The sequence below is a fragment of the Rhinoraja longicauda genome, chromosome 12, assembly GCF_053455715.1.
Source record: "Rhinoraja longicauda isolate Sanriku21f chromosome 12, sRhiLon1.1, whole genome shotgun sequence".
Lineage (NCBI taxonomy): Eukaryota > Metazoa > Chordata > Chondrichthyes > Rajiformes > Arhynchobatidae > Rhinoraja > Rhinoraja longicauda.
Genome location: NC_135964.1, coordinates 22,806,346 through 22,829,532, shown reverse-complemented (window position 1 = coordinate 22,829,532; position 23,187 = coordinate 22,806,346). Strand labels below are relative to the sequence as shown.

At 42.1% G+C, this 23,187-nt stretch overlaps 1 protein-coding gene across 4 annotated transcripts; it reads left to right on the top strand.

Annotated features, from left to right (window-relative positions):
• Positions 1-388: 388 nt before the first annotated feature.
• riox2 (ribosomal oxygenase 2) lies at positions 389-13,470 on the top strand. Of its 4 annotated transcripts, none has more exons than XM_078408687.1 (10): positions 389-437; positions 3,083-3,510; positions 3,595-3,714; positions 4,181-4,309; positions 6,599-6,702; positions 6,813-6,915; positions 8,565-8,724; positions 10,180-10,268; positions 10,978-11,082; positions 11,746-13,470. In XM_078408687.1, exons 2-10 carry the CDS (start codon positions 3,085-3,087, stop codon positions 11,902-11,904), a joined length of 1,395 nt encoding a protein of 464 aa, XP_078264813.1. In that variant the 5' UTR covers positions 389-437; positions 3,083-3,084; the 3' UTR covers positions 11,905-13,470. The 4 variants fall into 4 exon arrangements, with proteins under 4 accessions (XP_078264813.1, XP_078264816.1, XP_078264815.1 ...); XM_078408690.1 differs by lacking the exon at positions 389-437 and adding an exon at positions 682-1,242; XM_078408689.1 differs by lacking the exon at positions 389-437 and adding an exon at positions 1,260-1,805.
• Positions 13,471-23,187: the final 9,717 nt, after the last annotated feature.

Here is a 23,187-nt window from a genome sequence, read left to right as displayed (position 1 = left end):
AGTGAGCAGACCTGGAGATTTGACAGTAACTGCAGATGCTGGTTTACAAAAAAAAAGGCACAAAATGCTGGAGTAACTCAGCGGGTTGGGCAACATCTCTGGAGAACATGGATATGTGACTCTCCGGGCCTGGACCCTTCGTCAGACCTGATGGAGGTGGACATTACCAGGCGCGTAGAAGCAAAGAACCAGGTGCTGGTTTATGCCAAACATAGACATAAAGTGCTGGAGTAATTTAGCGGGTCAGGCGGCATTTACATCTCTGGACAAAAGGGATGGGTGACTTTTGGGATCGGGACTCTTTTTCAGACCTCCGAGGGGAGCAAAGGTTCACGTAACTCAGCGCCAGAAGCGGAACGTTTCTCCAGCGGCGGGAGGAGCCGGTCGGAAGTTGCAGAGAGTGGCGCCGGGTCTGGTCACCGTGTGGAAGGCGGAGGGTGAGGAGAAGGGGGGGGGAAAGGGGAGGGGGGGGAAAGGGGGGGGGAGGAGAGGAGAGGGGAGGGAGGAAAGGGGAGGGGTAGAGGGGAGGGGTAGAGGGGAGGGGGGAAAGGGGAGGGGGGAGAGGGGAGAGGGGAGGGGGGGGGGGGGGGGGGTAGAAGCGGCCGTGCAGATGAGGTGTGGGGTCCCGGGGGCAGATCGTGCGGGCGGGAGCGATGCCGGGCGGAGCTTCGTGGCTGCAGTTGCTGGGCACCCCAGTCCCTGACCCTGACCCGCACCCTCCGTCTCCTGCCCTCCCTGATCCATTACCTGGCTTTTAAAACTCTCTCCCATCACATCTCGCTAGTCCACCACCGCCTCAGTTCATCTTTTTTTTAAACATTTAAGTTCAGTTCTACTGCACTATCCCTATAGATACCAACCTACCTATGGGACGTTACACTGGACGCAATGGATGTCCCACCTGCAGGCCGACCACCTCCAATGGTTCAGTGCTAACCTAAACAGACAACAGACTGCAGATGCTGGTATCTTGAGCAAAACCCAACGTGCTGGAGGAATTCAACGGATCAGGCAGCATCTGTGGAGGGAATGCTTTTCTGTTTGAAAAGCAAAGAAATAAAACTGGGTGTTGGAAATCTGAAATTGAAAAACACAAAATACTAGAAATGCTCAGCACAGCAGGGAGCATATGTGGAGGTAGAGGCACAGTCAATGTTTCAGATAAATGACCTTTCACAATTCGAGTGCAGCACAGTGGCACAGCTGTTGGAGCCGCTGCCTCACCGTGCGAGAGACCCTCAGGTGCTGTCTGTGGAGTTTATCGAGGTTTTCGCTTGAGATTTCTCCGGGTCCTCTGGTTTGCTCCCACATCCGAAAGATATGTGGGTTTGTAGGTTAATTGGCCTCATAAGATCATAAGTGATGGGAGCAGAATTAGGTCATTCAGCCCATCAAGTCTACTCCGCCATTCAATCATGGCTGATCCATCTCTTCCCCCTAACCCCATTCTCCTGCCTTCTCCCCATAACCCCTGGCACCCATACTAATCAAGAATCTATCTATCTCTACCTTAAAAATATCCATTGACGGCCTCCACAGCCTTCTTTGGCAAAGAATTCCACAGATTCACCACCCTCTCACTAAAGAAATTCCTTCTCATCACCTTCTGTAAATTCCCCCTAACATGTAGGGAGTGGGTAACAAAGTGGGATAACATCGAACTAGTGTGAAAAGATGATCGATGGTCAGTGTGGACTCAGTGGGCCGAAAGGTCTGTTACCATGCTGAATCTTTCAATCAAACAACAAAGGATCGTCAACCTGAAACATCAACTCTGATTTATCTTGTCACACATTTCCTGATCTGTTGAGTAATTCCAGCATTTTCTGAGTCCTATTCATTTCCTGGCCAGCTGCCCTTGCTTGCTTCATTCTCAGTTCACAGGGTAGGCTAGCTTTTTGGTATGGTAGAAGGTTAGGATTTGTGGCCTTTGATGGTGCATCAACTGGAATGTTGTAGTTAACCAAGACTGTATGTAGTCATTTTCCTACCAAACGAGTGACATGAAGTTTGTGTGCTGTCCACGTTTAAATCAGTTGACACAAGTTATTCATGCATTGTGATTGCTGTGCATATTTGATGTACATCTAATTTACGCATTATAACTATTGAAATGAACAGTCATGTTATTCCATATCACTATCCAGTTGGTCTTCTCTGTGTATGCCCCTTTTTCTGATTCTATTAGGGCCAGCACTATGGGGCAGAAGTTGAGTTGCTGCTTCACAGCGTCAGAGACACGGGTTAGATTCTGACTACGGGTGCTGTTTGTACGGAGATTGTACATTCTCCCTGTGACCACATGGGTTTTCTTCGGGTGCTCCGACTTCCTCCCACACTCCAAAGATGTGCAGGTTTGAAGGTCAATTGGCTTCTGTGGATTTAGATTTTCTTTAGATTTTTAGATTTAGAGATACAGCGCGGAAACAGGCCCTTCGGCCCACCGGGTCCGCGCCGCCCAGCGATCCCCGCACATTAACACTATCCTACACACACTAGGGACAATTTTTACAGTTGCCCAGCCAATTAACCTACATACCTGTACGTCTTTGGAGTGTGGGAGGAAACCGAAGATCTTGGAGAAAACCCACGCAGGTCACGGGGAGAACGTACAAACTCCGTACAAACGGCGCCCGTAGTCAGGATCGAACCTGAGTCTCCGGCGCTGCATTCGCTGTAAGGCAGCAACTCTACCGCTGCGCCACCGTGCTGCCTTCCGTGTAAATTCCCTCTAACATGTAGGGATAACATAGAACTTGTGTTTGGGTGATCGTTGGTCAGAGTGAACTCGATGGGCCGAAGGGCCTACTTTCACGCTGCATCTGTAAAGTTAACTAAACAAACTAAACTAATTCATGAGTCTGCTTATCTTATTTTTTTAATGAGTGGCAGATCGGCACTCAAAGCACAAATATGTCTACCTTTAGAACAGATTGATTAGCACCCATTACTTTCCTTTTTGCTGCTTTTAATTAAATTAATTAGTATTTAGAGCTAAGAATAGAAAAATAATCAGCGTTTTCACAAAATGAGTGCTTTCATCTTAAAATGATCGCTCACGTTATTTTTCTTTTCCAAGCAGAAATGTTGAAGAAGGCTTGCAGAAAACCGAAAAAACACGATCCTGACGTTTGTAAAAGAGTCAAATTAGATTTGGATGTTACCAGCACGGTTCTCAACTTCCAAAGCCCTGACAGTTTATTTGAAAGTCTGATCTCTCCAATTAGCTATGAAGAGTTCTTCAGGGAGTATTGGGAACAGAAACCATTGTTAATTCAAAGGAATGATCCTTCAGTAACTGTTTACTACCAATCATTATTTAAGTTTGACGATTTAAAGAAAATCTGCAGCTATGATGTGTTCTACAGCCGAGATATTAATATCTGTCGCTATATAAATGGTAAAAAAAAGGTTTTGAATAAAGATGGAAAGGTTAACTATGGTCAATTAAAGAAAGACTTTGAACAGAAGAAAGCCACAATACAATTTCACCAGCCACAGAGATTTAAGGTACTGTTTGAATGATATATGTTTGCTGCAATTTGTCATGACTTGCTCTTATTTGTTGCAATAAACATATTCTGTTTTTTTAAGGATGAATTGTGGAGGATTCAGGAGATGTTGGAATGTTTCTTTGGCTCATTAGTTGGGTCCAATGTTTACATCACACCACCAGATTCTCAGGGTCTCCCACCTCATTATGACGATGTTGAGGTATGACTCTCTTCTCAAGATTTTGAATAAATAAATCATATTTAGTTTGAAGAATTATCGGATTGTGTATTCTTCTGAATAGAAATAATTAGGATATTTGAGTTCTAATTTCTCTAAAAACTTTTAAAAAATATTGAACAAGGCTCGGTTGCAACAGCTGATTTCATGGTCAGCTGATTTTATTTTCTTACATAGATAATCATTCTGATGAGTATGTTGCTTTCTACATGTGTGTGTGCATGTGCATGCATGTGGAGACATTCACAGTACATATTTCATGTTTTTTTTCTTTCCAGTATTTGTAGTGCATGCAGTTAAAAAAAAAAAAAAATCATGTGTGAGCTGAGAAAGATAAAGTGCAAGAGTTTTTATACTCCCTTTAAAATGTTGGCATTAAAGCGAGGTGGTCAAAGTAATATAGAAATCTTGCTAATTACATTTATTTTGCAATTTTGTGTGCGGGCAGGTCTTTATTCTGCAGCTGGAAGGAGAGAAACACTGGCGGCTCTACAAACCCACCAACCCTTTAGCTCGTGAATACAGCACAGAAGCTGAAGACCGGATTGGAAGTCCAACCCATGAATTTATTTTGAAGGTAAAGGATCAATGGTATCAGTATGTACTCAATTTGATTTGACAATTTTATCTTTGTTGTGGTTTTCCCCATCTTTGATTTGACAAATGGCAATGGACTCAAAGGGCTTTTGGAGCAGTAGACAAATGCGGCCAGCACTTGGTAGTAACTTCTTTTAGAATAGTAGATACGAGCATTTGAGAACAGGGTACATATCAGTATTCAGCCTATTCCGCTCGTAATGGTGATAGTATTTAATTCCTCTCCAGCATTAGCCAGTTTTAATGTTAATATTAATGGTAGGCAAGACAAAATGTAGAATCAAGGAACTGCGGATGCTGGTTAATACACAAAAATAATGCACAAAGGTGCTGGAGTAACTCGGGTCAGGCAACATCTCTGAAGAACATGGGAAATCTGAAACATTACCTATCCATATTCTCCAGAGATGCTGTCTGACCTGCTGAGTTACTCCAGCACTTTATGTCCTTAATGGCAGGCTACTTCGTTTGTGTAACAGGCGGACAAGGGAAATGACGCATTGATGTTCTCAAAGCCTCCTTGAAAAAAGTACAGCATCCCTGTAATCTCCAGGGAATTCTTGGCCTATGACTGCTCAAGATGGAAAAGGAGCATTCCAAATGCCATTGTGAACCTGGAGTCCCTCTGGGAACAAGCAGATATGTGTAAACTAGACCAAGTGGACCCGTTGGGCCCAAACCTCTCCTGCATTGGTGCAGCACCCTCTCCTCTCCCCCCCTCCCCTCTCTCTGTCCCCCCCTTCTCCTCCCCCTCCTCTCCCCCCTCTCTCCCCCTCCTCCCCTCTCCTCCCCCCCCTCCACCCCTTCCCTTCCTCCCCCTCCCTCCCTAGGAGATAGATTTAAATTTTAAACGTGATTAACTTTAAATATATAACCGATTTCATTGAAACTTCTTCCATTAGCACCAAAGGTGAGTAAGGTGGGCCTAAAATTGTTGTGTTATCGTGTACCATTTTGGCTTTGGTTCAGGAATAAACAAACAAACAAACGAGAGTTTTAGTATATAGATGGCAGAACCTTCCAAAGTACCCACCTGCCTATTGGTGCTCCACCTATGGCAGTGCCTTCAGATCCCAAATTGGCTTCATCACCACTCCTGGAACCCAAACAAATTGAGCAGAAGCAAGTTATCTTCCATCCTGAGGAACTACCTCAGAAGAAAAAATATTGAATTAATTTTTGCCCATTGTGAGATGTGAACTTATGACATAAGCATTGCTGCTTAAGTACCATAGCCAATACTTATTCAGTCTGAAGAAAGGTCTTGACCCGAAACATCACCCATTCTTTCTCTCCAGAGATGCTGCCTGTCCCGCTGTTATTCCAGCCAATTTGTGTCCATCTTCGATTTAAACCAGCATCTGCAGTTCTTTTCTACATTAATTCATATGCTTTGTCCTTGTATGCCACCAGAGAATTTATTGAAAACTTATAATTAATTACCTATATTGTTGCTGCTTAAATATAGTTTCTTGTCTTTAACTTCAGTTTCTTGAGAAATTTACAGGGCTATATAAAGTTAGGAGAAATACCTTTTTTTTCCACAATGTTTAGTTTATATTCGAGATACAGCATGGAAATGGGCCTTTCAGCACACCGAGTTCACGCAAAGCAACAATCACCAGTTCACACTAGTTCTATGTTATCCTTCTTTCTCATCCATTCCCTGCACAATAGGGGCAATTTATCAAGGCCAATTAAGCTAGAAATCGTCTTTGGGATACACCTCACGGTTACAGAGTGAATATTCAAACTCCTCACAGAAAGTAACCGAGGTCAGGGTGGAACCCAGGTCTCTAGCGCTGTCAAGCGGTAGCTCTACCAGCTGCACCACTGAGCTGCCCTCTTGTGTACAATTATGAATAACATGGCAGTCTGAAAGATCTTTTACTAATTATTCAAGCACATTTTTTTAAAGTCAGGGATGAGGAAGATGGTTTTATAATATAACATTCAAGAACCAGCCATGACACTTTGGAACTTATGAAGTGGTTATGGACTTGGCCACATTTTGCATTGTCCTATACTTGTGATGGAACTAACAACTAGTTTTAATGACAACTCGGGATGTTTTACTAAATTATAAATACGACATAAATAAATATGGTTATAACAGCTATAATGGATGTGTAAAGAAAATAGAATGTAAACAAGAAATTAGAAGCAAGCAATACTGCATTGACAAAATATGGAAAATTTTCATTATAATTCACAGCATGTTTAAAATGGGATCTTAATATAAATGTCTTTTTGCTTCCTTTCCTCCTAGCCAGGAGATTTGTTATATTTTCCCAGAGGAACGATCCACCAAGCAGATACCCCAGCTGGAGGTTCATATTCTACCCACATTACGATAAGTACCTACCAGAACAAGTAAGAACATTTGCTTTGGGCTTAATATTTGAATAAAAAGTTCAATTTTTTATCTCTTTTTAAAAATTATTATTTGCAGCATGATTTGAAAATATGTGTTCTTATTGCAGTACCTGGGGAGATTATTTACTAGATGTGATTCCTTGGCTGGTGTATGATTCGATGAAAGAAGATATTGAACTCTCTAGAGGCCTACCTAGGCAATATCTGCTGGTAATAATCTTTAATTACTTCTCTTTTTACAGATATGTGCCTGCAGATTAAGAACATTGACATTAAAATAATTACTTGCCTTCTATCATTTTTTATATTCTGCAATTCATATTTGAAAAACTTTTTTTTACTAATGGTGCTTTTCAGACTATTGATTAACCAGGAAAATGTCTCTGCCTTAAAGTCTTGTTTAGACACAAAATTAGCACAAAGACATATTTTCTTTCTGTGTCCTAGTCTTTGTTGGCCTGAAGCTGGAGTGAATTTTTGGTACGTGTCAAATGCCAAAGGGCATTGATGGTCACTTCCTTCAGTTGATAAATTTAGGAAATCAGATGGTTCTCCTGTAAACCCAGCTGCCAGGTTGGAGCTTATGGGTGGGAGATGACCCCCCAGAGGGAAGTGCTTGAACCTCTAAAATTTCAGCAGATGTCCTCTTGCTTTTGCGGATCCAGATAGATCCATTATTAGGGTTTCAAAGCTGCTGTTTAGGCAGATGAAGAGCTAGTAAAATTATGTGGATAATGCACAGTGCAAACTTTCACCCTTTGTACGAGTTTTGTATTTGGAATTCCACAACCAGCAAAACACCTCAAATCCATAAACATAAAGTCACTTTGACGTTAGATCAGCAACCTCATCATGTTCAGTCCATGTTGTGAGGTGAAGTTTGACAGGACTAAAATCCATTTTCTATGTTGTAAAATAGGTTTACCTGTTTTGTTGAAATGTTCAGGCCATATATTTGTAATCGTGCACGCTTTAACATGGAAGTTTAGTCTTGTGTTTGCCATCTCTGTGCATCTCCGTGTAGTAGTGTTCCCCACAGTGATGTTTATAAATCAGTGATGTGATCAAAATAACAGGGATCTACAAATTAACTTCACTGTAAAAATAATCCCCATGAGAAGGTTAATCCTTATTGTATGAGGTATTAGTGATTAATATGCAACAAGTTCTTTGGCTCTTAAAATAATATATCAATGGATTGTTATTCCTTTGGACAAATATTTCAGAATTCTAATAGTTTTTCAGAGATTTCACTTTTTTATATTTCAATTTTTGGCTTAGCTCCATATCTTCTGATCATTATTCTCATTCTTAAATACTTAAAAACATTAGAAATAAAGAAAATAGGCGCAGGAGTAGGCCATTTGGCCCGTCGTGCCAACACCGCCATTCAATATGATCATGGCTGATCAACCAGAATCAGTATCCCGTTCCTGCTTTCTCCCCATATCCCTTGATTCCATTAGCCCTAAGAGCTATATCTAACTCTCTCTTGAATACATCCAGTGAATTGGCCTTCACTGCCTTCTGTGGCAGAGAATTGAGAATTTGGTTAACAATTGTGATGTCTTGCCCACTGATGTTTGTCTGCAACGTAGCACCTGGAGAAAACCCATGCAATAACTGGGAGAGTGTGCAAATTCCTTACAGTCAAAACCCGTAGTTAGGATCGAACCTAGGTCTCTGGCACTGTACAGCTGCAACTCTACTGTTGTGCCACTGTGCTGTCCAAAAGCATTTTTGTTCCATCAAAAAAGCTTTTTCTCTTCTAAAATAATTGTTCTGTGAAGTAGCAGGCATTTTTAAGGATATAAGGAACCATGTGAATTTAAGTTCCTTTCCTCCTTTGTGTTTTATAGCAGTTGAATTCATCAGCTGATCCAGTAAAGAAACTGAGTGGATTTCTACGAGGGCTGGCAGATCAGATTGAGAATGGAAAAGAAACCAGATCATCGGAAATGAGAAAAGATTTCATTTTAAACAGGTTACCTCCACATGCGAACAGCAGTTTAGCACCAGGTGATGCTGAGCTTGAACACGTGAATGGCTTTCAATCTGTGATTTATTTAAGATGCTCTTAAATACTTGAGAACAAACAAAAACTAAAAATCTATTATTTTTTTGCTCGTGTTCCAAATGTATCCGAGATTTAAAAAATATTACAGCAATAAATGTCCTCAATAATGCACATTGCACCTTTACAAAATTTATGATACTCCAATGAGATAGATAGTAGCTCAGGACAGCTCCTGACAAACTGACTGAGATCTGGCTGACACATTGTACTGCCTGGGATGACGTACAGCTTCCAGGATGTATGGTGTCACAGTCAGCATGTTCTTTTGATGATACCTACATGTTCAGCTATCTATAACCTTTTCCGTTCGATCTCTAGATTCAGGTGGTGAAAACGTCACACAAACATCAAACATGTGTCACTTGTCTTTGGAAAGTCTGCCATCTTGGAGCAACTATAGGAGCAGAATTAGGCCTATTGGCCCATCAAGTCTACTCTATCATGGCTGATCTTTCTTTCCCTCTCAATGACATTCTCCTGCCTTCTCCCCATAACCCCTGACACTCTTACTAATCAAGAATCTCAGAATCTCCACCTTAAAAATATCCATTGACAATGGATTTAAGCCCTCCATAGCCTTCTGTAGAAATGAATTCCACAGATTCACCACCCTTTGACTAAAGAAATTCCTCCTCATCTCCTTTGTGAAGGTACGTCCTTTTATTTAGAGTCTATAGCCTATGGTTCTAGACTCTCCCACATCCACTGTATCCAGGCCTTTCACTATTCTGTAAGTTTCATTGAGGTCCCTCCTCATCCTTCTAAACCCGCTGCTGATGCCTGAAATGATCCAGTGGCCAAGCAATGCAGGGTGATGATGATTTGTACCTTCTGACATAAGTGCATGACTTTAGTTCAGTTTAGAGATATAGTGAGGAAACAGGCCTTTTGGCCCACCGAGTCCACGCTGATCAGTGATCACCTGTGCACTAGTTCTATCCTACACACTCGGGGCAATTTACAGAAGCCAATTAACCTACTAACCCGCACGTCTTTGCAATGTGGGAGTTAACCGGCGCACCCGGAGAAAACCAAAGCTGTTGTAGGGAGAACATACAGAAGATTAACAGAGGGATATGTTGTTTTAACCCCGAATGACAAAGTTTCCACCCAGATCTTGCCTACCCTAGAGCAGCTTTTGTTCTCAATGGATTAAATTCAACTATGTTGTCTTGTCCTAGAATAACAAAGTAGAAGTTGTACAATCAGGTAATCTTAAAGTTTATAAGGAAGTTTGTTAAATTACATTTTTGTGGCAAAACAAAATTAGTAGTGTCAAAGTATTTCATTTCATTATTATCTTTACATTGTGGTGGTTTTTGATGGTGCCATTTGTTTGCTGGTTGGATATCCTGTGTGTCCAGTTACTTATGGCAACCTTTTTTTCCCTCCTCCAGCTGGAAAACTGCCCAAACTTGATGATCAAATCAGATTACGGTTTAAAGGTCATACCATGATTTTGCTTGAAAATGATCAAGAAAGGACAGTGAGTATGAAAAGGGACACCAAGTGATTAACTCATCGGGCCAAGCAGCATCCCTGGAGAACATGGATATGTGACTTTTTGGGTCTAAGGGTCCTGACCTGAAATGTCACCTATTCATGTTCTCCAGGGATGCTGCCTGGCCTGCTGAATTACACCAGCACTTTGTGATACATTTTGTTAAGACCACAGTTTGGCATTGGTTTCATAATGAGATGATTAAGTGGTGTAGGAACTGCAGATGTTGGAATCTTGCATCGAACACAAAGTGCTGGAGTATCTCAGCTGGTCAGGCAACATCAGTGGAAGACATGGATAGGTGACGTTTTGGGTTGGGACTTTAGTGTGATTGATTAGTGATCTGATAGAAATGTTCATAATTGGATTGGACAGAATGGTGTGTTTCGAGAGATTGATTTGTCCACAAGAAGACCTTAAATGTTCGATTTTAGATGAATTATAAGATACTTAAGACAAATATTAGAAGACAATTTTTACACAAGGAACTTTGGAGTTGAAATACTTATGTTAGTAATGATTGTACAGATCAAGAAATCATGTGTAAACAACTTGGATGATAGGAAAAAAAATAGGGGAAAAGAAAGGCACTTGGAGTTGACTGCTTATGATCTAGAGGATAAAAACGAATAAGGACTGATTGGATAATTTGTATTTTATATGTAATTCTTGTTGCTGTAATGATTTTTTTCAGGATGAATCTCGAGAAATGATGGTGTATGTTTATCATTCTCTGAAAAATAACCGAGAAAACCACATGATGGGTGCCGAAGACAATGACGAAGAAGGATGTTTTCAGGTTAGAATGTTTTTTGGCTTTTCTGATCTTTCTGTTACTGTGATAAGCTTTTCTTGAAATGCCACACATCTCACAATGGTAGGTGGAAAGTGCATCATGACACAGAGATAATGCAATACTGGAGGTTTGGAAACTTGGGGACAAGAGGAAGGTGTTTAGCCTCTTCAGCTTGTTTGGTCATTCAGTGATATCATGGCTGATGTGGGTAAGTTCCACCAGTCTTTGCCCCGTAACATTCAAAAGCTGTAATTAAATTAATCTGGTGAACTTCAGGGGTCATCGATTTCAATGAAACTTCTTCCATTAGCTCCAAATGGACAACGGTGAGTAAGGTGGGCCTAAAATTGTCACGTTATCGTGTACTACTTTGGCTGTAGTTCAGGAACAAACAAACAAGAGTTTTAGTATATAGATAGATTTTTCTATCTGCAGTTCCAGGTATCTCCAAACCTGCAGGTCTTTGGAACGTGGGAAGAAACAGGAGCACCCGGATAAAACCCACAGTCACAGGGAGAATGTGCAAACTCCGTACTGACAGGACCCATAGTCAGGATTGACCCCGGGTCTCTGGCGCTGCAAGGCAGCAACTCTACCGCTGTGCCACTGTGCCGCCCACTGTGTCTTAAGTTATTTAATTTTGTCATTTTCTTTCCTTCCATACAGGCGCATGGCTTGAAATTTCCTTGTTCTCACTTGGAGGCACTGAAACAACTTTGGATTGGCGACAGTGTTTTTGTGCGAGATCTCAAGGTAGACTCAAATCAAGCAAAAGAAAACCTTGCATTGTGTTTGTGGACAGAAAATTTAATTGAAGCTCAATGAACTATCTTTTGAGTTGGCTCATTGTAGTTTGAGTGCCTTTTAACTGATATTAAAAACATAGAATTTAAATATTTATTTTTTGGAGTATTCATCAACCTGCAAAGATCCCAAGATTACATGCCACATCTCGGAAATAAATTGTCACATGTAAGTGGGCGGCACGGTAGCGCAGCGGTAGAGTTGCTGCTTTACAGCGAATGCAGCGCCGGAGACTCAGGTTCGATCCTGGCTACGGGTGCTGCACTGTAAGGAGTTTGTACGTTCTCCCCGTGACCTGCGTGGGTTTTCTCCGAGATCTTCGGTTTCCTCCCACACTCCAAAGACGTACAGGTATGTAGGTTAATTGGCTGGGTAAATGTAAAAATTGTCCCTAGTGGGTGTAGGATAGTGTTAATGTATGGGGATCACTGGGCGGCACGGACTTGGTGGGCCGAAAAGGCTTGTTTCCGGCTGTATATATATGATGATGATGATGATGATGATGATGCATTTATATCTGTTTTCGCTGATGTGCATTTTCACTGCCACTGTAATAACATAATTCCAAATATATTAGGTTAAATGGGTCCCAACTTAAAATGCCATCTTACCATGTTCTCCAGAGATGCTGCCTGACCTGCTGAGTTACTCCAGCTCTTGGTCTTTTTTGATAAACCAACATCTGCAGTTCCTTGTGTCTCCAGGTTAGATTAGTTTATTTTAATATACACTGGGATTTCATATGTACTTTTTTTCCTTTGGGTATGTGCGTACATGCATGTACCCTGTACCTCGACTTTATACTGATCCCTATTGTTTAGTTTTAGTGTAAAACATGAATGTATGGATTAATAGTGTAGTGCAAAGCAAGCAATCGTTTAGTTGGAAGTTCACTGTAAGAAAATTCATACTATTGATAAGGATTATAACTGAAAAGCCTGTTCACCACCCATTTTGGATGTCTTGAAAGAAAGAAGGCTGAAGGGACTGTGTGTTGGTTAGGGAATAGGAGAGCTTTGGGACCTGGGGGATCAGTACAATCATTATAGGGCATGGAGATAGCAGTCGGCTGCTGAGGTTCAGCGTGGGTGGACAGGACCAGGCCAGATGATAAGGTGCAACGGGAGATGGGGGGGAGATTGGTCCCGGGACAGGCGGTAAACGAATGACTGGTAAGTATTTCTCTTCCAGGTTATATGGATGCATTGTTGATGTAATAGCTACAGCAGCAGATAGATTCAGATTGAGGTTAGATATCCAACTACATAGTTTATCCATGCAATGGGACATAATATTTAAGCATCGTGACCAGTTTTAACAATAATGAATAGTTAATTCTGAGAAAATTAGTCTTAAAGCAAATCAAATATTTCCAGGTAATAGATGAACATTTTAATCCAGTAGTTCAAGAGATCTACATTTATTATTCTTTAGCTAAGGTTTAAATATTGAATTACATAGTCACTGAGTCAGCTTTGCAGTGCTTTTTCCTGGAGCCAGGTGTATATACATGTGGCAGATTTGAATTAAGTTCAAGTAGTGTTCTTCTCTGCTCATTCTAAGTACAAGGAAACTACAGGTTAACTTTCTGGAGAATTACTTAGTTTTAAGATATTCATCTGGTAATTGTTTTTCTTCTGATAAAGAATATTATTACAAATAAAAATACAATTTTTACTTATTTACAATAATTTAAAAATCAGTACAGAAATTTTAATCCAGTGTAAGCTTTATCATTTAATAAAATGATTGTATAAAAATATTAGCGATCTTATAAAACATAAAAGGTTAAAGATCAGAGTTTATCCATGTAATAGGATTGTTAGGGAATTCCCTAACCATTTAGAACGGAGATGAGGAAGAACTTTTTCAGTCAGAGAGTGGTGAAGGTGTGGAATTCTCTGCCTCAGAAGGCAGTGGAGGCCAGTTCGTTGGATGCTTTCAAGAGAGAGCTGGATAGAGCTCTTAAGGATAGCGGAGTGAGGGGGTATGGGGAGAAGGCAGGAACGGGGTACTGATTGAGAGTGATCAGCCATGATCGCATTGAATGGCGGTGCTGGCTCGAAGGGCTGAATGGCCTACTCCTGCACCTATTGTCTATTGTCTATTGTTATACGGATATTTTTAAATGTGCTTGTGTTGTGTTAGGACCATGTAAATTCCAGGTGGATTTGGAAGCTAATAGTAGATGTCAACGTACTGAGATTCCAAATTATACTTGAATTGGGGAAGCATATGTGTCCCTTAATAAAGTTGCATTGTGGCACATGGTAGTATCTTCTGCAACACTCATTGACTGAAACTAGAACTGCTAGTTGATGTCTTAGTGGAGAATAAGCAAGTAAAGGAGATGTGCGGGGGCAAGTTTTTTTTTTTTTACATCGAGTAGTGGAGGCCCGGAACTCAGGGTTGGTGGTGGAGCAGCAGAACTGATAGGTGTGTTTGAGGCTTTTAGATGGGCACATGGGTATGCATGAATTGGAGAGGTATGGATCACATGCACACAGAGATTAGTTTAACTTTGGCATTGGGTTTGGGAGGAATATTGTGGGCTGAAGGGCCTGTTCCTGTGCTGTACAGTTCCAAAAAAACACTATTGTTTTCTCTCCAATCCAGTATCTTGGCCAGATATTTGCCACTAGAACGGTGCTGCTCAGTTATAAGTATTTGGATTGAAATCTATGGAGTTAACTTGCCTGAAAGTCATTAAGGTTTTAGGTTACTTTTCATGGCAATGATTATAGTTTTGATTGCTCAATCCAAAAAAAGTTTCATTTTCTATGTGTCTTTAGTATTTGTCTTCATCCCAGCTCTTCAATGCTCCAAAACTGTGTTTGTTGTTGTTCTTCTGCCAACTTTAAAATGATGTTATTCTTGTCATATAAATGACCGCCTGAAAAACAGTAAGAAAGAAATGTTTGTAGATGTTAAAAGTATATTGTTATGCAGTGAATGACAATTTAGCTTATCGGCAAGAGTTTTTATGTAGTGGTTGCTTTTTTAGCTACCCTAGTAGAGGAGCCATCTTTTGTAACCTGTTCTGTGATTATAACGAATTACCTCTAGGCACTGAATTAACATACTGTGTTTAATCTTGCAAAACCAAGTCACGGATTGGTCGGAGAGAGCTCTGTTCATGTGCCTTCATGCATCAGCAGAATTGGTGGCACAGCGCCAGAGACCTGGTTTTGATCCTGATTATCGGTGCTGTTTCTATGGAGTTTGTACATTCTCCCTGTGACTGTGCGTCTGCTCCGGTTTCCTCCCACACTAAAGATGTACAGGTGTGTAGGTTAGTTGGCTTTGGTAAAAATTGTAAATTGTTCTAGCGTGTAGGATAGTGCTAGTTTACGGGGATCACTGGTCGGTGCGGACTCACTGTATCTCTAAAAAGCCAACAACTCAGTAAGTTATATAATAGTGCAGAAACAGGCCCTTCATCTCATCGTTCCCCCCACCCCAACCATCAAGCCCTCATCTAGCCTCATTCTATTTGTATTTTATTCTCCTCACATTCCCGTCCAATTTCTTCAGAATCTACCACTCATTGATGATAAGGGCAATTTAATGGCCAATTAACATGCAAATATTTGGAATGTGGGAAGAAGGGGTCTTGACCTGAAACGTCTCTCTAGAGATGCTGCCTGTCATAGAAACATAGAAAATAGGTGCAGGAGGAGGCCATTCGGCCCTTTGAGCCAGCACCACCATTCATTGTGATCATGGCTGATCGTGCACAATCAATAACCCATGCCTGCCTTCTCCCCATATCCCTTGATTCCACTAGCCCCTAGAGCTCTATCTAACACTCTCTTAAATCCATCCAGTGATTTGGCTTCCACTGCCCTCTGTGGCAGAGAATTCCACAAATTCGCAACTCTCAGGGTGAAAAAGTTCCTTCTCACCTCAGTTTTAAATGGGCTCCCCTTTATTCTAAGACTGTGGCCCCTGGTTCTGGACTCACCCAACATTGGGAACATTTTTCCTGCATCTAGCTTGTCCAGTCCTTTTATAATTTTATATGTTTCTATAAGATCCCCTCTCATCCTTCTAAACCCAGTGAATACAAGCCTAGTCTTTTCAATCTTTTCTCATATGACAGTCCCGCCATCCCAGGGATCAATCTCGTAAACCTACGCCGCACTGCCTCATTTACAAGGATGTCCTTCCTCAAATTAGGAGACCAAAACTGTACACAATACTCCAGATGTGGTCTTACCAGGGCCCCATACAACTGCAGAAGAACCTCTTTACTCCTGCACTGAAATCCTCTCGTTATGAAGGCCAACATGCCGTTAGCTTTCTGCCCTGCTGAGTTACTCCAGCATTTTGTGTCTATTTTCAGCATGTCTTTGGGATGGGGGGAAGATGTGGGTAAGATGAAGAGGAGCAGTGGAAAGCCATGTGGTCACAGGATGAAAGGTCCCATAGACAGTACCTAAGATAAGGGGTGAACCAGCAGTACTATCTGCTGTGTCAATATGCCACCCAATATTAAAGTACAAGATATCAAAAAAATGCAGAAATTATGATTTAGCCAAGAAACGCAAAATTATGTAAAGGGCGTTATGTTTGAGCAACCCAATGATATTTTTTGAGAATTTATATATCAGATGAGGGGGGACCATTGGATTTGGTGCTGGTTTTTCAGAAGGCTTCAAGGTCCCAAATAGAAGGCTGGTGAGTACATGGAATTGGGAATAATATCTTGGGGGCAGATTGAGAGTTGCGTACAGATTGGAAACAAAGAGGAAGATTAAATGCATCCTTCTTGGGTTGGCATGTACTGAGTGACAAGTACGATAGCGAACAAGCACAATTTATATCCATACTTTGGCCAAGGAAATCAAAGACAACATTTTTTTAAATTTGCTGATAACAAGAAACTAGGTGTTGAGAATGTGTAGAGGCTTCATGGGGATATGGACAAGCAGAGCAAGTGAGTGACAGGGAAGGTGGAACACTGAATTTGCACTGATCATAGTTTATTTTAGAGATACAGCGTGGAAACAAGCCAAGCAGCAATCACCCATTCACACTAGTTCTATCCCACGCAGTAGGGACAATTTACAGAGGCCAATTAACCCGCATCTTTGGAATGTGGGAGGAAATCGGAGCACCTGGGAAAAACCCACGGGGTCCCAGGGAGAATATACAAACCCTACAGACCGCACCCAGGATCAAACCGATTTATTCACAAAATGCTGGAGTAACTCAGCAGGTCAGGCAGCATCTCGGGAGAGAAGGAATGGGTGACGTTTCGGGTCGAGACCCTTCTTCAGACTGATGTCAGGGGGGCGGGACAAAGGAAGGATATAGGTGGAGCCAGGAAGATAGAGGGAGATCTGGGAAGGAGGAGGGGAAGGGAGGGACAGAGGAACTATCTAAAGTTGGAGAAGTCGATGTTCATACCACTGGGCTGCAAACTGCCCAGGCGAAATATGAGGTGCTGTTCCTCCAATTTCCGGTGGGCCTCACTATGGCACTGGAGGAGGCCCATGACAGAAAGGTCAGACTGGAAATGGGAGGGGGAGTTGAAGTGCTCGGCCACCGGGAGATCAGTTTGGTTAATGCGGACCGAGCGCAGGTGTTCAGCGAAGCGATCGCCGAGCCTGCGCTTGGTGTCGCCGATGTAAATAAGTCGACATCTAGAGCAGCGGATGCAATAGATGAGGTTGGAGGAGGTGCAGGTGAACCTTTGTCTCACCTGGAAAGACTGTTTGGGTCCTTGGATGGAGTTGAGGGGGGAGGTAAAGGGACAGGTGTTGCATCTCGTGTGGTTGCAGGGGAAAGTGCCCGGGGTTGGGGTAGTTTGGGTAGGAAGGGACGAGTGGACCAGGGAGTTACGGAGGGAACGGTCTCTGCGGAATGCAGAGGGGAGGGATGGGAAGATATGGCCAGTGGTGGGGTCCCGTTGTAGGTGACGGAAATGTTGGTGGATGATATGTTGGATCCGCTGGCTGGTGGGGTGGAAGGTGAGAACGAGGGGGATTCTGTCCTTGTTGCAAGTGGGGGGAGAGGGAGCAAGAGCGGAGCTGCGGGATGTAGAAGAGACCCTAGTGAGAGCCTCATCTATAATGGAGGAGGGGAAGCCCCGTTTCCTGGAGAACGAGGACATCTCGGAAGCCCTAGTGTGAAACACCTCATCCCGGGCGCAGATGCGGCGTAGACGGAGGAATTGGGAGTAGGGGATAGACTTTTTGCTGGGGACCGGGTGGGAAGAAGTGTACTCCAGATAGCTGTGCGAGTCAGTGGGTTTATAGTAAATGTCCGTCACTAGTCTGTCTCCTGTGATGGAGATGGTGAGGTCCAGAAACGGGAGGGAGATGTCAGAGATAGTCCAGGTATATTTAAGAGCAGGATGGAAATTGGAGGTGAAGTGTATGAAGTCAGTGAGTTCTGCATTGGTGCAAGAGGTAGCACCAATGCAGTCGTCGATGTAGCGGAGGTAGAGTTCGGGGATGGGGCCAGTGTACGTCTGGAACAGGGATTGTTCGACGTACCCGACAAAGAGGCAGGCGTAGCTAGGGCCCATGCGAGTGCCCATAGCTACGCCTCTGGTTTGGAGGAAGTGGGAAGAGTCAAAGGAGAAGTTGTTGAGGGTAAGAACCAGCTCTGCTAGGCGGAGGAGAGTGTTGGTCGATGGGGATTGGCTGGTTCTACGGTCGAGGAAGAAACGGAGGGCTTCGAGACCATCCTTGTGGGGGATGGAAGTGTAGAGTGACTGGACATCCATGGTGAAGATGAGGGAGTGGGGGCCTGGGAACCGGAAGTTATCGAGGAAGTTATCGAGGATCAAACCCGGGTCTCTACCCCTGAAAGCAACAACTCCACCACTGTCCCACCCATATAGCCTACATTTGTTTATAATCAAGATTGAATCAGAATTGTGATGGATAGAATATTAATTGGCATCCATGTGCATTAGTTGGAGTTGGAAATGTTCGCTGAGAAAGAGATGTTTTTACGAAATTGAGTTCTGATAAATACATCATCAAAAACAGGGCAGCAAATAGACACTAATAAAGGTAAATGAGGTAATAGCCTCTTCAAGATTGTGTTATAATGAAAGGCAAAAAAGCTGCAGATACTGAAAATCTGAAATAAAAATAGAAAATATTCCCAGCAGATAAGGCAGCTGTGGTATCAAAAAAGTTCAAGTTTCAGGTCTCCGATCTTATTTCAGCACTGAGAAAGTTAGAAATAGGAGTTTGTAGTATTTAAATGAAAATTAACCCTTTTTTAGATAAAAAATGGAGTGCCCCATTTCTTTATCTAAAGCAATGTGTTACCTTTAATGTCAAGTCGAAGGTTCACATCTAGAAAACAAGTAATGGTTCCATTGCTGTTGATTTTCCATCTCTGATGATCACGTCCATGTTCTGTCCAAACATTTACTTTTGTTCCAGCTTTTCCATGACCACCGATGACGTCAATGCAAGCGGAGTTAGCCTGCAGGTCATAATTTAGATCAGATTAACTTTATTAGCTGTTGAGTGTAAAACTAGTCCAGTTATTTTGGAAACTATGTTTAATTAGGGCGGCACGGTAGTGCAGCAGTAGAGTCTCTGCCTTACAGCACCAGAGACCTGGGTTTGATCCCGACTATGGTGCTTGTCTGTACAGAGATTGTACGTTCTCCCACACTCCAAAGATGTCCATGTTTATAGGTTAATTGGCTTGGTAAAAATGATTAATTGTACCTAGTGTATAGGATAGTGTTAATGTGTAAACCAGTATCTGCAGTTCAAAATGTGTAGGAAGGACTGAAGATGCTGGTTTAAACCGAAGATAGACACAAAATGCTGGAGTAACTCAGCGGGACAGGCAGCATCTCTGGAGAGAAGGAATGGGTGATGTTTTGGGTCGAGACCCTTCTTCATCTGATGTGCCTTGTTTCTGGACTTCGTAATTACAAGGATTGTATAATCTCTTTTAATGTACGCTTTCATGCATTTATAGAGATTCAAAACTATCTGGCATTCCTTAGCCAGCGCACTTAATTCACCCAAATATCTGGAATCCTTCATCTTCTTCAGTTTAGTTCTGTGACTACATGGTGAATTAACGATGTACCATTATTATTTAATGGCTGGATTCGATCAATGGTTTCCCAGATGTGCTCTGGTGTTGAACAGAGCTTTAGTTCAAACCAACAGGCAGTCATTGAGGGCAGGAACATGTTATAATACTCATTCAGCATTTCATACAGAAACCAGATTTAATTATTAACTTATCCTGGTTTATAATAATATTGGTCAAATAGTCATATAAATAACTTCCATAATCAACAGAACTATGATTTAGTGCAACCCTATCGTTTTAGGAACGCAGATACAGTTCTCTTCCTCGTTAAGTATCCAGTAACATGTCAGCATGCTGGTGTAACTGGAGCAGTTGTAGAATAACGGGTACATTACCTTGGATTTAATAACTCCATTGCAATAAAACCACACCTGTGTAGTTTTACCGTTGTAAGGACAGACGGATAACTTGCACTCCTTCGGGTCCTCTGAGTCTCCACAAACCGTCACAAATGTTCTTGTTGCCTTGTTTTTAATTCTGAAGTACGCTGTAGGCTATAAGAACACAAATAGCATAAGTTAAGAATTCAGTTTGACATTTAACTGTATCAAAGAATCAATGATACCTATAAATACATTCCTTTACTAGTCCTTGGACTATATCAAGAAACCCTTTCAAAATACTTATTCTAAAGCATCCATTACATCTCTCCATTTGTTGGATGCTTTTTGTTGAAATACCACTTCCTCCTTCTCCTCAATGGTGTCTTCGCCATAGTAATTCTTCATTTCCCACCCCTTCTCTGAAATGAAAACTTCTTTGACCCCCTTCCTGACCTCAAACACAAATGAGTGCAGATTTACATATTTCTTTCCCCAAATGAAAAGGCTGTGGTTGAATCATAGGTTTTTAGGTTTTAGAAGAGTTAAAACAGCAAGTAAGCATTTCATTGTTCTCCTTCGGGACATATTTCAATAAAACAGTTTTAAGAAAGTTTGAGTGTTGGCCACAACAGCTGTTTTTTTCTATCTACGAGGGGATGGTGTTAGAGGCGGCCAGAATGTAGGAAAGTCAAGGTTGACCAGTTACACTCATTATGTCCCAGTCAGCTTAAGTCAGCTTTCTGTGCCTTCGATGTTATCTCAACAGTAACAAGATGGCTCATGCTGTTACTATCAAGTGCTGAATTTTAAGTAAGATGTAGTGCTGATGAGGGTGCATGATCTACAATGTCAAGTGTTGATAGAAACTGTTCTCTTAGGCAGAAGAAGTGAATTGGCCTCCACTGCCTTCTGTGGCAGAGAATTCCAGAGATTCACAACTCTGGGTGAAAAGGTTTTTCCCCATCTCAGTCCTAAATGGCCTACCCCTTATTCTTAAACTGTGACCTCTGGTTCTGGACTCCAGCAACATCAGGAACATTTTTCCTGCATCTAGCCTGTCCAATCCCGTAATAATTTTATGTTTCTATCAGATCCCCTCTCATCCTTCTAAATTCCAGTGAATACAAGCCCAGTCGACCAATTCTTTCTTCATATGTCAGTCACGCCATCCCTGGAGTTAACCTGGTGAACCTATACTGCACTCCCTCAATAGCAAGAATGTCCTTCCTCAAATTAGGAGATTGAAATTGCACACAATACTCCAGGTGTGGTCTCACCAGGGCCCTGTACAACTGCAGTAGGACCTCCTTGCTCCTAAACTCAAATCCTCTCGCAATGACCAACATGCCATTAGCTTTCTTCACTGCCTGCAGTACCTACATGCTTACTTTCAGTGACTGATGTACAAGGACACCCAAGTCTCATTGCACCTCCTCTTCTCCTAATCTGACACCATTCAGATAATAATCTGCCTTCCTGTTCTTGCCACCAAAATGGATAACCTCACATTTATCCACATTTTACTGCATCGGCCATGTATCTGCCCACTCACCCAACCTATGCAAGTCACCCTGCAGCCTCATAGCATCCTCCTCGCAGCTCACTCTGCCCCCCAGCTTTTATCATCCGCAAACTTGGAGATGTCACATTTAATTCCCTCGTCTAAATCGTTAATATATATTGTAAATAACTGGGGCATCCCACTAGTCACTGCCTGCCATTCTGAAAAGGTCCCATTAATTCCTACTCTTTGCTTCCTGTCTGCCAACCAGTTCTCTATCCATGTCAATACCCTACCCCCAATACCATGTGCTCTAATTTTGCACACTAATCTCTTGTGTGGGACCTTGTCAAAGGCTTTTTGAAATTCCAGATACACTGCATCCACTGGCTTTCCCTTTTCCATTCTACTTGTTACATCCTCAAAAAATTCCAGAAGATTAGTCGAGCATAATTTTCCCTTCATAAATCCATGCTGACTTTGACCGATCCTGTCACAGCTTTCCAAATGCGCTACTATTACATTTGTAATAATCGACTCAAGCATCTCCCCCACTACCGATGTAAGGCTAACTGGTCTACAATTCCCCGTTTTCTCTCTCCTTTCTTAAAAAGTGGGGTTACATTCGCTACCCCAGTCCACTGGAACTGATCCAGAGTCGAGAGAACATTGGAAAATGATCACCAATGCATCCACGATTTCTAGGCCCTCCTCCTTGAGTACTCTGGGATGCAGACCATCAGTCCCTGTGGATTTATCTGCCTTCAGTCCCAACAGTTTACCTAACACCATTTCCTGACAATGTGGATTCCCTTCATATCCCCCCTTCCACTAGATCCTCGGTCCCCTAGTATTTCTGGGAGATTGTTTGTGTCTTCCATGGTGAAGACAGAACCAAAGTACTCGTTTAACTGGTCTGCCATTTCCTTGTTTCCCCATTATAAATTCAACTGTTTCCGACTGTAAGGGACCCACATTTGTCTTCACGTTCAATTTGATTTTAAATGTTCTGCATTTTGGGAGGGGAGAGTAAATAATTTGCAAAATTCAATCAAATTGTTAATTGTTGTATCTTAAATTCTATTAATATGGAAGAGGGAGAGAGAAAACGGGGAATTGTAGACCAGTTAGCCATACATCGGTAGTGGGGAAGATGCTTGAGTCGATGTAGTTAGTTCCCTAGTGCTTTTGACCTTGTGTTGGTTTTGAAGTTTCAGCAATTATTTATATTTAAGACAGTAGTTCGTTTGTACAGTTTCCTAAGAGGAAAGAGTGAAGGAAATGTAAAGCAGTCTAAAGTTCACTGCCGCACCTCCAAATTTGATACAATGCCAAAAATGGAAATTACATTCCTAGCCATCCTTGATATTTAACACACCCATCTGAACTTTCAGG